A 15,297-nucleotide genomic window follows, 5' to 3' on the forward strand; every position below is an offset into this window, starting at 1 on the left:
ATTTCACTCAAGATACAAAGCACACTAGGCTAATGGACATAGAGCGCCGATTATGAACCTCGAAGAAGTGCTCTTCCTCAACCAGGCCAGGCTCAGAGAAAGAAAGAATCCCCTGCTAAGCCATCAGACTTGATAAGTCAGGAACAAAGGCAAGAATATCTAGAAAAGGTCTAAATGCGCTATGAAATATAAGTATAAAATACTGAAACTAACACATGCAGGCTGGTATTTATGAACCTCGAAGAAGTCATTTCACTGCACCAGGAAACCAATTACAAGATACCCCAGAACAAAAAGGAACTATGGAAAACAAGCTGAAGCGGCATCAGCCGCACACTAAGATTTATCATGAGGTTAAACCACATAATCCAGGCAAAGAATCAAGACCAAGGCCAAAGGTATGTGCTATTTTATCTTGTAGGCATATTCATATATGCTAATTCCACTTTATAGGCAATGAGATCAAATAGTAAAGGGATTGGAGTACCAGCAATTCATGGCCTTGCACCACAGTGGCATCAAGAGTCGGATAGACCTCTGTTTAGCGGAGAGTTGGATAAAGAAAATCCGTTCCCTCTAGAACATATTCTAGAGCAGAAGAGAGGAAAGGATGAGGAGGAGCAAGAAGAAGACGAAATCTCCTGAAGGTACAGGACGATCCTTGATGCACACCATATTGTCCAATTTCTAGATAACACGTCGCTGTTGAGTTTTGCGTGCCTCACATTCCCGCTTCTGCTGCTTTGCACAGTTCCTGAGTTCCCCTTTCAGACGCCGTACGAGAACCTTGTACCTTGAAGTCAAGGCGTGCCTTGATCTGCCCGGTATCAGGCCTTGATCATTGATTTCCTTAGACGCCCATCCCTCTGACCTCAAAGCTAAGAGCTTCCTGTCCTCCTCTGCCGACCAACGAAATGGGTTGTATTTGAGGAGATTTGGCTTGCGGGGGGGGAAGAATGAATCTTTCTGAACTGTATATTCAGTTTGGCTGTCTAGCCGAAGAAGGATACAGTGATTCTTTCCCCCGATCAGGTCAATGTTGATGTGTATTCGGCGCGCGGGTGATCGTGGAGGGGCATTTATGATACTAATGCTTAAAAATCCTCGGAGTGGCTTTTCGTCAACAAATGTAAGCCCCCTCTCTGACTTGCTATCCTTCTTGAGCCAGGAAGTCACATAGCCATCCATACGAGTTGTGGCTAGGAATCGTCTGAGGGATTGGTCGGGTTGAAATTGATGAAAGATAATTTGAACGCCGGGTACAGGTTGGCCAGCGCCGTTAACAACCCCGAAAGTAAAAGGTGCCATCGTCACTTCGGGTGTTATTGAGTCGAGTAGGGAATATCTTACAGTGGTGTTGGGTTGAAGGTGGAAAAGCATTCAGGCAGTTAAAGATGGCAAAGAGGCTTATATGTAGTAGCGACATCCCTGGTCAGTCGTTGTGGGGCTGTTTAAAAATAATCACCAACAACTTCGCCATTCAGGTCTCACCCTGCGCCCGCGGAAAACAGCAAGCCACTTATGCACGTCTGAGGCGAAGTCAAAATTATGTCAGGCAGCCATTCTGGGGTGGATAAAGCTAAACACAAGAGCACTTCTAAACTAGGAGATTCTCTATTTCTGGTCCGTCTGTGTCCCCAACCAAGTGTGCCCATACAGGACGGAGAAGCTCGGCTAATGTTTTCGTGAAATTTGCCAACCCTTGCCTTACACCCGTAACCAGGTCGTGCACTTGGTAAACCTGAGAAGACACGCCCCTGATATTCTCACATGCCTGCTGGGTGGACTGCTCCACCCGAATGACTACAGCTTCTAACCGGTTCAATCTATCAGAAATATTCTGTAGCAACCTGGAATACAAATTAGAGTCAACCTTGATATATGCGCGTAATGACTTACACCAAAGTATTGTCCTCAGTTGGAATGATGCTTGAAGTTTCTTGGGGCCAGGTGAAGTTGATGTTCTCCGTGTTCATGAAATCAAAATCACTTGGCAAGGCATCTGGCTCTTGGTAGTTGGTGGCAGAAAGCCATTCCGTGAATGATAGATCGTCCTGGGGCAGAGAAATGTTGTCCATTTTCAAAGTAAGCATAAGTGTTGGGCGCCCCAAATGAATGGCAATACCAAACATCGTCAGCTCTATATATTGCGTTACTATCCAGCTTCCATGGAGGATCGTCTCTGGAACACAGTGTACTATGGCTGTGCCGCAACCCCCCTCCCTGGCTTGAGCCGGCACCGAATCCTTCCTAGACCTACGGCCGCTGATCCCGACCACGGCAAAAATATCTCAGGACCTCTGCTCCAGACCAGATTCCAGGCCATCAGGAAAAAACTGTTGTTGTAGGTATATAATTCATTAATGCCACTGCCATCAGTGTTGCAGCCATTTTGTTGAAGCTGGGCGGTGTGTGCTTCTTAGTCAGCGGCAGAAAAGCGCCCATATCAACAAGTCTTGTGGATGGCTCGTGTTTAATCACACTTCCTCCAATTCACTTTGCTCGCTCATCTCCCTTCCCCACTTTAACGCTGCAGGCCTTCTGAACACATTTTCACGACAATGAGAGACTCTCAAGCATTCAAAGCGGTCAAATCCCAACAAAACACAGCTAGGAAACGCCGCCGTACATTACTCAAAAAAGCACATGAATTGCACAAGCTCTGTAGCGCTGAGGTATTCCTCGTTGTCTACAAGAGCAGCAAGTTTTATGTTTATTCTTCCAATGACAATAACCCGAAGTGGCCACCACCACTGAGTGAGATCGTTAGTATTAAGATAATTTCCTTATGCTGCACCATCTAACGCATCTTAGCAACTCACTTACCCACTGCCGGAGATCTATCACCCATCCCGGATGGGCGATCTTGAACAAGTCGGTGAACAGGCTGCTGATAGGGAGTTATGTCGGAAGTGATTTTCATGTCGAGGACTTTGGTGAACCATAGCTAGCTAGGTAGTCAGGCGTTCTCAATCAGATGCATGCTAAATTTGGATCTTCCTTTGTGATGTTCTCGGGCGGGTTTAATCCACCCACTCCGCCGGTCCAGGCCGGCGTCATGTACCGTGCAGAGCGTTGGGCCCACTGCGAGCGTCCAACTGCATATGCCAAGCACCGCGTTCTGTGTGCGGAAGCCTAAAATAAGGAAGAGAGAGTGACCGGCCGCTGCGCCGCCCGGCGCCGAGTTTAGCTCCCAGCACCTAGCAATAGAAACTGGCCGTCTACATATGCTGTGCCGCCCGGGTGGGTTGTGGTTGACCCGGAAGTGCACGCCGATCTATTTCCGGACGTCCTAAAATAGGGACGGCGTGGACCCGCGCTTGAATACCGAACCATTCGCTGTGCCACCGGGACATCCAAGGTTCAAAAGGGAGACGAGTCCCGGCTCGCACATCGCGGCAGGCTCCTTGGTCTATACCGTTCAGTATGGCACCATTTATATGTTGCGTTTTCAACGACGAAGGCCTTCCGGTTGCGAACGCTACTGTCACAATCCGTCCGCCGAATCGATCGACCTTGAGAGCCACGACCAACTCACAAGGCTTTGCTGGCATCTGGACTTCGCACTGCAGCTCTTCTGAGCCACGGTTTGTCCGTGCTTTCGAATTTCCGGAGTTTCTTCTCACAGTGCACCTCGTGGCTCCTTACAATACCTGTTGGTCTATGATACACGCGGACGTACGGCTGGTAGAAATGCCTCACTGCTGTCTTATTGTCCGCCTCGGAGTTGGGGGCAGTTATCAAATCCAATACATAACCCTACCGGAACCTAGTGTGCTGCATTACCGGCCTGATGAGATTACAACCTCGAGTTCCGCGGCGACTCCACCACCGAATTCTGGCCCTGCTCTCGACTTTGACATTGATTCCTATGCCGAGGCCGAGGCCCACTCCGACTCCGATGCGGATGCGGATGCGGATGCCGATCCTGATCCTGATCCTGATCCTGACTCCGATGGCGCCGGGGAATCCCTTGGAGCAAAGTTCTGATATGGGGATAATGGTTGAAAGGGGAAAAAGCCTAAGTTAGCGAAGCAGCAAGGCGAGTGTAGACGTGGATGAAACCTATATAGATTATGTACTTGCACATCACAGGTTTAAAAACAACTTGAAACGATTGGTTATGAGGTTTTCCCTATGTAGAGTGCATCGTGCATCAAAGCTGTGTGTAAATGTGTTCTTACCAGCTACTAGTTGGCATCATTCGAGTCACTTGGCATTGAGCGAGTGGGTACTTCTGCTTGTCTGAGACGGAGCTGGAGATCGTAGACGGCACGGGCGCGCTAGCGCGGGCAGAGGTAGCAGAGGTGAAGGAGGAACAGGAGCAGTTGGTTGCCTCCTGGCGTGTTGGCAAGATGGGATGTGGGTTGTTCGGGTGAGTGGTGGTGCCCCTTCGAGATCGCAAGCAGCTTGTCGCCGGTGTGGTCGGGATCGGAGGCACTGAGCGGCGGTGACGGAGCAAAACTCGGCAAAGTAGTTGGATTTCTTTCTATGGGAGGGACCATACTGTTGGTGGGTACGGTAGCGCAGATGCTGGATTACGCAGGGTCACAGTTTTGATGTTTTGATGGTGGAAGGAGCCAAGGTCCGCCCACGCAGCTTCCAGGTACCGCCCACCCAGCTCTTTGCATACGTTCACCCAGTACAAGAAAAATGGCTGTAAATGCTAATAAAAAATTGTATATCTCGGATTACGACTGAAATTACTTCGCTATTTGCTAAGCATTTCAGGGTTAGCTTAAGCGGCCTGGGGCTTTAGCTATATTATATTTTTTATATTAACTAATTATTAATTTATTTACGAACGTTGCCGGATCCGTTGTCAAGCACTACTCCCGCGAGTCGCATGGCCCAGACTTCGCAAGGTCTGACAGAGGGCCTACGGAAAGAGCGGGTCTCGCGGCCTGCCAGACAAGAACCTACGCCGACACCCTCCGCGATCCAGTCCGAAAGGCATGAGAGCCCTCCACGAGCGATGAGGCCCATGGTGTTGCGATGGGTATGGCAACGGACGATACCGGCGCCGGGAGACCAAACCCCCGCAGTGAGCAGGCCACGCGGGCTGCAGAGAGCCGTTGGAAAAAGGCCAAGGCTAAAAAGGCAGCCCAGGTCCTCAATCAACAGCTACCCACCTCTATCACGACCGCCTCGACGGGGAGTGTCGGCGTCGTCGAGCAATTCAACCCCCAACAGCCGTTCACTCCCACACCAGTTCCTACCAGTGCTATCAGCCAGGAATTTCCACACGTCCAGGGCGTCCTGCCGGCAACCACTACCAAATCTGGTGGTAGTGCACCTCCACGACCTTTCCAGGCCTTACTATCACCCACCGCCCCAACCCATGGAGACGCCTGTGATAATACATCACTCACGGGTAGCATGACTGCTCATTTAGGCGTACTTGATCGCACTAGCACTATGCTTGTCGGCCATTTCGATACTCATACTCGCTCTATCGAGAGCAATGCTCTACTTCAGTCTCATGGCGGGATGCCCACAGCTGGTGGTGCGTCTTTCGAGAAGAGACGCCAAGAAAACATAGCCCGCAATCACCGGCTTCTTAAAGATATACACAGCACGACACATTTGGTCCCCGAGGCACCTTCAACGCCCCTGTTCCAGGAAACATTGACATCACCTAGACATGTGAAGCCTGTTGTCGGCTCTGTCCCTCTTCCGACTTATTCTTTGCCTGTTCCTGTGCAGCCGGGAAGTCCCAGCTCGCCCTCCCCCCGGCCTGCTTTGGTCCCCGGCTTTGTCAATAGTCCTCCGTTTGTTACTCCTTGCCGGAATGATGTTTATCAAGATGTGATTTCCTTCCCGTTGATGGATGTTGGGTCTTCTGACGATGGATCTTCTGATGGTGGATCTTCTGACAGCGAGGCTTCTGACGGTGAATCTTCTGCCGTTGGATCTTCTGGGGGTGGATCTTCTGACGGTTTATCCTCCGATGAGGCCTCGGGTGGGAAAATTAGCTCTGCCCATAGAGCGTCTCACAGTTATGACATACGACGGTTGGAGCTTGCCCCGGCTGCTAATATACACATATGTTTTAATGCTTGGCCTGCAGCTTCCTAACGCAGCCGCCTACGCCAAGGCTTCCGGGACCCACGGCACCCTTCCACGCCACAGGTCCTTGTACCTGTGGCGCCGCAGCACTTGTACCTTCCCGGCAGCGAGACGCGGACTGGTGCCTGAGGCATTAATCGAAACGCCATGGTTTATGACCCCGGTGTCCCAGCTATTAGTATTACGTGCTCTGAAGATGTCGGCGTTGGAAACGGTCAAGACGAGAAGCTCACTTATCGCAGGAAGAAAAGGAGTGTGCAGCTTATCGCTTGCTGCCTATGTGTCTTGACATACTACTTGTTCAACCCACCGATGGAATTGACCATGGCCCACCCATTCCGCCAGAAGCCTTAGCACGGAAAAGAGCCGATAGGCCTGGTCGAGTGTTGATGTAGACGCGCAAGTAACTGGCCCAAGAAGCTCAATCTGTTCCTCCCCATCGACCGCAAACCAAAGCTCCCACACATCTGCTATAACTAGAAGTACGGGGATACATGGCCTTGGGATATTATGCTGCTGCATTGCCCGGACCCTTCCATACCACGAAGCAACCCATATGCCGAGCTGATTCTGGGCCTCAGAGTAGCGCCGGCTATCAACCTTGGTCTCCACAAACACGCCGCTCGGGCTAAAGATGAGAGGCTCATAGGCGGTCTGGTTGAAGAAGTTGGCTCCCTTCGGCAAAGAATTCACAAACTGGTATATTGCATTCAGCAGTGACTTATTTTGTGGGTTCCTCATGTCAACCGACGGTGGCGGCCGTAGGACGATGGCGAAGTCGATCATCTTACTTGCTGCAACTTGGAAGTCGTCGTCTTCCGCATTGGTGACGGCTGTGGCGTTGGATGGGTTGGGCAGGTTTGATGAAGAGATGACGGTTGTGCTGGAGGCTAGAGGAAGAAACGCCTTCGCTATGTTAGCGCGCGAGATGTTTTCGACCGCGGCCCAGCAAAGCCAGGATTGATCCTCTCCCATTCCCTTGTCCTGACGTTCATCACTGCTTGTTTTGTGCGACTTCACTGCGAGTTGCAGGATTGCCTCGTGAACGCGTGAGTTCCACGCCGCCTCAGATCGTGGCGTTTGTTTGAAGTCGTTCGTCGCGTCGACAATCTCCCTCAAAGATCTCAGCTCGCTGGTAAGGGATAGTCGGCAGGCTACCTGCCGCAGCTGCGGCTCTGTCGGCGCTGACGAGGATGCAGCGCGGCAGATGAACGCAGCCTCTCGACGGATGGTCGCGGAAAGTCCAGCTTCCGGGCGCTCTTTGCCGAAGCATGTGTCCCGCTCCGGGTCGAGGTCCAGCTCCTTCTGTAGTTCCCCCCTGAGCTCCACCGGAAGGTAGCCCTCTCCGTATTCCGTGATAGCACGCGCCCGGCGGATCATGTCGACGGTATCGGGGTAGTCTTTGAGCTGAGTGCGCATTTTCTCCATCGTGCAATGTTTCCAGAACACGGGCTTGGACAGCATTTGCAGGTCGAGGCCACGCTTGATGGGGCTTGAGGATCGGGCTGATGATCTGCTTGATCTGCTCGACGTCGAAGATGGAGGCAGACAGGGCATCGGACCCGTATCATTTTGAAGGCTTCGCACGAAATTCTTGGCCCGGGGCGAACCCCCAGGACGTTCTCGTCGGGGTACACGCGTTCGTGATGCACGGGGCGTCGCAAATGTGTCGTCAGGGGTATCCTCTGTTGTATCTTCACGGATGTGAATGCTAGAGAATTCGTCTGAAGCGAAGTCTAGAGGATTTTCGTGTTGAGGAGCTGATTGTAGCTTTCGTGGACTCCTCCGGCGGTGGAGAGACGCATTTGTGACCGGGTTTTCAGCTTCCCAAAAGCCCGTGTCCTCTCGATTGCGATCCGAAGGCGGCAAAGCCATGTCGGAATCTGAATCCTGTCTGCTGTGACTGCCTTCAAATTCTGTCTGCTTCGAGTTTGCATCCATACCGTATATCTGGTTTGGACAGATCTCTCCCAAAATTCGGCGTCGTTTTCGCGGGGTTGGCTTTCGGGTGGAATAAGAAGATCTCGATTTCTGTTGTGTTGCGGGCTGAGAGCATGTTAAGGTGTCGGCGCAGTGGTGGAAGGCCACATGCAGGTCCTTGAGCCAGCCTATAATGGCTTCTGTGTGCATGGGTGTCTAAGGTGAGGATGTATTCTCTGATTATCAAAGTTGATGGAGAGTTTGGAGTTGAGGAGACCGAGATGTGATCTTCTGTATTCTTTGCTCGGTCGGTTGCTCGGCAACGCTATGACATGGATGACGTGCATGCGCTTCCACGAACCCGGCCTGAAGCCGAGGCGGGACTAACCAAATCTAGATAGACTACATACCCATCCTGCCTGGCTTGCTGCGTGTTTAATCTCAACGGCGTCATTTTTTGAAAAGGGGCTTCCATGAGAACACTTCCTCCCTCTCATTAAGCAAATAAGGCACGACAATAACTGCCGGTTACAACGAAGTAGAAAGGCAAGGTCGACATTGTACAACAACAAAACACTATTATCTAGCCTTGAATGTTACCTCTTGATACACATTGTACCCCCATTCTCCACTCCTCATAAGACCAACCATTAGAAAAACCTAAAATGTGTTCTGATACCATGCACGAGATCAGCATGATTCTGAAGGTGCTGCTTGCTCTTCATCTTCACATCCGGGCATATCGGACAGACAGTCTTTTCCGTTTCACCCAAGTTTGCCAAGTGAAAACTCCTGAAGTGTCTGGTCACCCCTCCCGCATTATAATAAGTACGACAGAGTACACTGATCTGGGCGTCATTCGGTGGTAAGGTGAGGGCCTTTGCAACACAGAGAAAACATCGTCGGAATCTTTCGCCGGGTTGGCGCACAAACACAGATGCCTTTAACTCTTTAGACACCTGGTAGATCTGGTCTCCTGATGTCTGATCCATTGATTTCTGGTTTCCAACGGCTCGGTGTCGCAATTCTGGTGGTGGTGGCGGTACTCTCGCCTCCAGTACCTTAGTGGATAACGGCTCTTCCACGCCACAATACGATATGATCGCGTCAATTGCGTTCGCCCGCCTTTGGAGCTGTACTGAGAGATGCGTCCCTACCAGTGGCGTGCAGAGGGCGTTGACCAGAACCTCCTGTGCTGGCCTTGTGGGACGGGGGGATCGGGCCTGGCTGGGGTTGAGAGGAGCAAATACCTGGCCGCGGATCTGGCGTTGGATATCATCCACTGCCTGCTCCGCTGTCCACTGCTTCCGTAGGTCTGTCTTAGCGGCAGTAAATAACCTTGACTTGATGCGGGCCCGGACCTCGCGGTACTCCTCTGAGCGTATGGGTAGTCCATGCAGTTGCTTTGTCAGACGGACTATGGAAGGGTGTAGATTGAGCGACTCAGACTGTTGCTGGGTCAGATTGGCTGGCCGACGGCTACTTCGTGAATGGCCGTGGCTGGCAGCTTGTTCGACAAGAGCTTGCTGGGGCGTATCTCCACGGTGGTGTGTTACATGAGGAGTCACATCTGGCTGCGCTGTGCCGCCCGCTAACACAGATCAGGCCTAGACACTCGTGGCACATCACGGCAACTGTTTGTCTGCACGTGTACAGAATGACTGAGAAAATTGATAGAGGAGGTATAGTATGCTGGGAGGTCTCCTTGATTCTGTGCCTCACCACTCACTGCTCAACATGGCTGATGAAGAAAACACGGCTTGGTTGCCCCTAGTAGGGGACTCACTTCTCACGCGCGCCCTGAGCAAGAACTTCATCAGGATTCACTCACATAGGGACTGGTTCCTGAAACTCGCATGGGCTATAATCGAACAAGGCCAAGATGAAACCCAGGGACGGATGCTCGCCAAGGCATATCTGTTTTTACGAGACTTCCTGCCACAAGGACTCGTGGGCAACCTTTCCCACATTCATGGAAGCGATCTAATGCAACATCTGCTCTGCCATATTGGGGAGTTCTCTACCTCTCGGCACAAAATTACACGGGATGCGGATGGTGCTTTTTCTGATCTGGAGAGGTGGATGAAAAAGGGTACAAACTGGAGGGAGGCTCTCAAGGTTGCCGAAGCCGAAGGCGGTAAACGCAAAGTGTGGAGGGCCCCAGCATTGCACTCACCCGCTGGTCTCATAGCCCTGCTGGTCATCTCACATCCCGATACACGGTTTCGAGATCGCATTGGTTGTCTGGGCATCGAGTGGATGATGATGAAGCCTCGTGGGTCCTTACTTGTGCGGGGAGGCTTCTGGGATGGCATCAATGGGGACAATCTCTTGACTTGCTTCCGACCCGAAGAGGCACGAACCTCTGAGCTACAACTCATGGCCGACTACGATCAGCTCCTTGGGCATGCTTTTGCTCTTGCAAGGAAAGATATGCGGCCATACCTAACGCCTCGCTTCAGCCACCTCATGCTAGAGGAAGACTCTTCGGATCACGAGAGTACTGACAAAGACGAGGCGGATGGTTCACAGGCCGAGCTGACTAAGTGCCTTGACCCCAGCGCGGAATCAAAGGAGGAGATGGAAAGCTGGTTGATCAGCCAGCTTGCTACAAAACGTCCGACGATTGCTATGTGGTGTGAGCATTGGGCCAGCCGGATGGACACGGTGACGACGTACGAGGAGCAGCTCATTATCCGGTCGCTATTCTTGCAAAGCCTCTGCAGACTTATGAGTCTTTCCAGATCTTGCATTCCGGGCCTGAGTACAGCGGAGACAGCAGCGGATGCTTACATATTACTCGACATTGAGGATGCTGGTTTGAAGGCTCGGGTACCGGATCCGGATGCAACTCAGAGGCTGTCAAATTTGCCGCCTTTTATAGCCTTCAGCGCTGTCTCGAATGACTTGTGTCGGATTGCTGGGAGCCGCAGCCACCTTGTGGACCTTATTGTTAAGCGACAGGCCGTTTTTTTCCACGGGCTCCTTAAACACTCAACCTTGTGCAAGCTGTCAGCTCCTGTCGTGATATTTGATACTCTTCGCACGCAAGTTATCCTCGGGGAGGCTATTGCGAACACCGCAGAAGATGCCTCCCAGGCGAGGATACTCGAGGAGCCAAGGATCGATCAACTACGGTTGACCAACTGGCAGATACGGCGGCTTGTCCTTCCTGGGGCGGATATCCAGGCTATTCTTGCTAATGAGCAGTTAAGGGTCTTCCGCCGGGATCCTGATCCGGATGTCATTGATATGGACTTTGTCGACCTGACCAATGTTCTCCCTTGCACCCCTTTGAGACACGGCGCGGCGGATGAGGACGCACATCAGAGTGGTCTCCTTCGAAGTCTGTTCGGTAGACTGCAACAGCAGGCTAAGGGGGCCGGCAGTTCAGTATCGTCAGATGGCTCCCGGCCACAACTGTCGCCCTACTTAGCACACAGCCCGAACACATCACAGTCGTTACAGACCGGATATACACAGGTGTTGACACAGAATGCGGCTGTTGAACAGCCTCCTCCAACGGCTGCCTCTGTTAACGGAAGCCGGCCCAACTCAGTCACCAGCGGTTCCGGTAGTGGAGGAAGGGGCTTGATGTCACCAGTGCGCGAGCTCTTTATCGGAAAGAAATTTGTCCCAACCAAGCGAGGTGCAGATGGGGCACCTAAGGTATCTTCCAGGGCATTAGAGATGACGAGAGACGATGTAAGAGAGGCGATAAGACAAGAAGTCTTGCTGGCGAGGGATGATGTGGACGTAAAGAAGAAGGCGAAGGAGGAACTGGAGACCGAGATCAAGGAACAACTCCGCGAGGCTCTCAAGGGTCTAAAGGCTGAGCTCAAGTCTGAGATGAAGGCCGAGCTCAAGTCTGAGATGAAGGCTGAGCTCAAGTCTGAGATCAAGGCCGAGCTCAAGTCCGACATGAAGGCAGATATCAACCGCATGTCAGCTGAGATTGGCGCTGTGGTTGAGACTACTGGAAATTTTCAAAACGCATTCGACGAGCTTGCCCAGATAAACAAGCTCACGTCCATACTGAATCGGAAGGACCCCCCCTCGCCACCTCCACCCCCTCCGCCACGTCTGGGGGAAGAGGGATACCTCAACGTCAAGTGTCCAGCGCAGGATGGACAGGACCAGCAAGCATGTATGCAAAGACGGCTGAGATTGATGCATTTAGTACTAACATACTTGCAGACACCGTCGCCCTTACACGGGCAGCATGGTTTTATATCAATTATTTTGGTGACCCGGATGGCGGCGTTGATGCTGATGAGGATGCAATTAACGCCACAACGAACAAGTTCCCTCATTTATCTTTGGAGCACATTGTCATAGCCCTGGACCACATTCAGAGACTGAATTATAATCGGCCTTTCAGTCTTGGGATAGAGGAGGCAGAAGAAAATTCTGATGCTGACGAATGACTATAAAGGACTGAGTGTTAATAATCAAGTGCCAATATCTCAAGTGACTGCTAAGTGAAGAGACTAATTAGGCTTCAGATTCTCAGAGCTTTAAGTTCTCAGAGCTTTATTGGGCGTTGTCTAGGAACAGTCATATGGTTGGGACAAGGGCAGGTTGGATATGTTTAAGAGGCGGCCAGTAATGATGATGATAGACGGTGGATGCCTGAGGCCCGAACGGTTCCATGCACGGAAGGTACATGGTCTCCATAGGACAGGTACATAGGTGAGGCGCAGCTGGTGAGGGGAATGGGTGAGGCTGCAAAAAGCGGGGCGGAAGGTTCCAGCCTGCCTAAGTGGGTGAAGCAAGCGGAAAAATAATTTCAGCATTATCTTTGAAAAGACCTGACAAGAGTCATCAAGATATGATCAAATAAAGCGTGTGCATAGGGTTGGTAATGGGGGATAGGTGCAGAAAATCAGTTAGTAATTGAGAGCTAGCTCTTTTCACAGATTTAGGATAACGTTTACCAGCAATGGTACAATAGGATTCCCATAAGGAATATCTGTTCTTAATTTTTATGTAGATATTAACTGTAGATGTTAGCTGTAAATATTAAATGTGGATATTGAATTTAGATATTGAGTTTGAATATTGTATGTGAGAACTTATTGCAAGGATTAAATTAGAGTATTAAGTTTGAATATTGAGTGTTAATATTAAGATGTTAAGTCAGGGTCTGCACATTCGGCCCACCCCCTAATTCAACCCACTCCACACCCACATGCACGTTAAGTCCACCCCATTACATATCATGCGTTTTCTTTATAATGAAATTTTCTCTTCTCTTTAAATTTTCAATACATTATCATCCATTAATTATAAAGCCATATATAAAAGAAAATATAAATGCAGCACTTAAGGTAATTTAAGCTAGCGCTAATATTTAAAAAGCCTTTTTATATTAAGATATCTTAAAAACTATACTTTATAATTATTATTATAATGCTTAAAGCTATTTAAATGCCTTAAAATCTTAAATAAGGTTATTATAAACTTAAAAAATATATTTATTTAATTAAGTAATTAATTAAGTAATATTAAAGTTATTAATAATATATTTTAAAATAAGGTTTTTTATAGCTTAAATAATTGCTTTTTAAAAATATTAATTACTCTTTAATAAGCATTAATTAAAAGCTTTTCTTATTAAAAATTTTAAAATTTAAAGTATATAAAGTTATTAAATAACTTTAAGCTAAGTAAATAAAGTAAAAATAAGTATAATTAAGAAATAATTTAACTTTCTTTAGCTATTAACAATTATAAATATTTACTTAAAAAATTATTATAATATTAATAAGGAGGGTATAATTAAGGATAAAAGGAAGAATAGCATTATTTTAAAACTTAAAGGAAAAAAGATTATTACTTAAAAAAGCCATAAATTATATATATAAACTTCTTTCCTTAAATATATTTTTATAATAAGCAAATTATACCCTTTCTTTATTATCTTTAAGGAAAAATTAATTTAATAATAATAATTTAAAATCCTTAAAGGTTATAAAAATTAAGAGTTTATAATAATATTAAATAGCTAAATAAATAATATTATAACACTTAAATAGCTATAAAAAATCTTTATTTCTTAAATAAAGCTAAATGCCCTTAAAAAATAGCATTTATTAATAATAAATAAGTATAAAAGCTATTATACTTTAAAGTTTATATAAAAATATTTTTTATATAAAATTTATTACCTTTATTTATTATTATATACCTTATATATATTATAACCTCTTAATTTAAAGGTATTCTTTAGCCTTAAGGTAATATATAAAAAAAAAGCAAATCTTTTAAACCTTTATATTAATAATACTTATATTAAAAAGCAATTATTCCTTTATTATTATTAAAAGGCAAAATTTATAGCATTTAAAAAAAAGCATATACTTTTTAAATAGCAAGAAATTAATTTATAGCTAATTAATATAACGTGGTTTACTAAGTAGTGGCTAATATTAAATAATAGCTAATTTTTTCAACTTTAACCAACTTTCGTTAACCTTAGCACCCGCTTAATATAAAAGAATTAATTAAATTTAATATTAATTAATGCTAACTACTTTTAATTGCTTATTTTTAATTAATTTTATTAATTTAAAGGGGTTGGCATGATTATAATATTAATTTAAATAGGCTAACTTTTAATGAAAAATATGCACTTTGCATTAAATAATGCTAACTTTATTATTAAAAATATAATTCGCCGTAAACTATAAAAATAAATATATTTATATTAATTAATGCTAATTAAGCTAGATTTATTATAATATAATTAAAATTTAATTAATTAAACTCTTTTTTATCTTTTTTATAAGTTCTTACATTATGCCTAATCTCGCTATAATTACCATACTATTTTTTAATTAATTCGCCGTGAATTAACTCCTTAGCATTACTACTTATTTTACTAGCTAGCCGCTTCCCTTTTTATTTCTTTTAAATAAAAGCTTAAGATTCCTTAATAATAAGTGCTTCTTTAAGCTATACTTAAGTTCTTTTAGCCCTTTAATATTTTATAAGTGCTATATTAACTTCCTTAAGAGTATAAACTTAATTTTTTAAAATAATAAGCTTATATATTATTACTTATATTCTTTATTATTTAATTAATAGCATTTATAATTAATATAAGGAAGCTCTCTTAATAGGCGGAAATTTTACCCTTAATAAAACTTAATTGCTAAATAATTTATTAAGCATTTAATAAAGTTTAAAACTTTTATTTTTATAAAGAAATAAGAAGGGATTATATTAATATTTATAGGTAAATATTAAGCTTGGAAATTATAAAGTTAAGGTCCTAAGGAAAAATTCCAGCTTCTTTAAATACAA

The 15,297-nt window shown here is 46.5% G+C and overlaps 3 protein-coding genes across 3 annotated transcripts; 2 read left to right on the forward strand and 1 right to left on the reverse strand.

Annotated features, from left to right (window-relative positions):
• Nucleotides 1-3,426: 3,426 nt before the first annotated feature.
• On the forward strand, nt 3,427-3,990 carry INS49_003973 (uncharacterized protein; the record flags this gene model as incomplete). Its single annotated transcript, XM_043164763.1, has 1 exon — nt 3,427-3,990. One exon carries the CDS (start codon nt 3,427-3,429, stop codon nt 3,988-3,990), a length of 564 nt encoding a protein of 187 aa, XP_043018413.1.
• A 2,549-nt stretch (nt 3,991-6,539) lies between these two features.
• INS49_003974 (uncharacterized protein) lies at nt 6,540-7,944 on the reverse strand (the record flags this gene model as incomplete). Its single annotated transcript, XM_043164764.1, has 2 exons — nt 6,540-6,545; nt 6,601-7,944. 2 exons carry the CDS (start codon nt 7,942-7,944, stop codon nt 6,540-6,542), a joined length of 1,350 nt encoding a protein of 449 aa, XP_043018414.1.
• A 2,478-nt stretch (nt 7,945-10,422) lies between these two features.
• INS49_003975 (uncharacterized protein) lies at nt 10,423-12,416 on the forward strand (the record flags this gene model as incomplete). Its single annotated transcript, XM_043164765.1, has 3 exons — nt 10,423-11,382; nt 11,449-12,136; nt 12,187-12,416. 3 exons carry the CDS (start codon nt 10,423-10,425, stop codon nt 12,414-12,416), a joined length of 1,878 nt encoding a protein of 625 aa, XP_043018415.1.
• Nucleotides 12,417-15,297: the final 2,881 nt, after the last annotated feature.

Source organism: Diaporthe citri (assembly GCF_014595645.1).
Source record: "Diaporthe citri strain NFHF-8-4 chromosome Unknown scaffold_11, whole genome shotgun sequence".
In the NCBI taxonomy this organism is placed as follows: domain Eukaryota; kingdom Fungi; phylum Ascomycota; class Sordariomycetes; order Diaporthales; family Diaporthaceae; genus Diaporthe; species Diaporthe citri.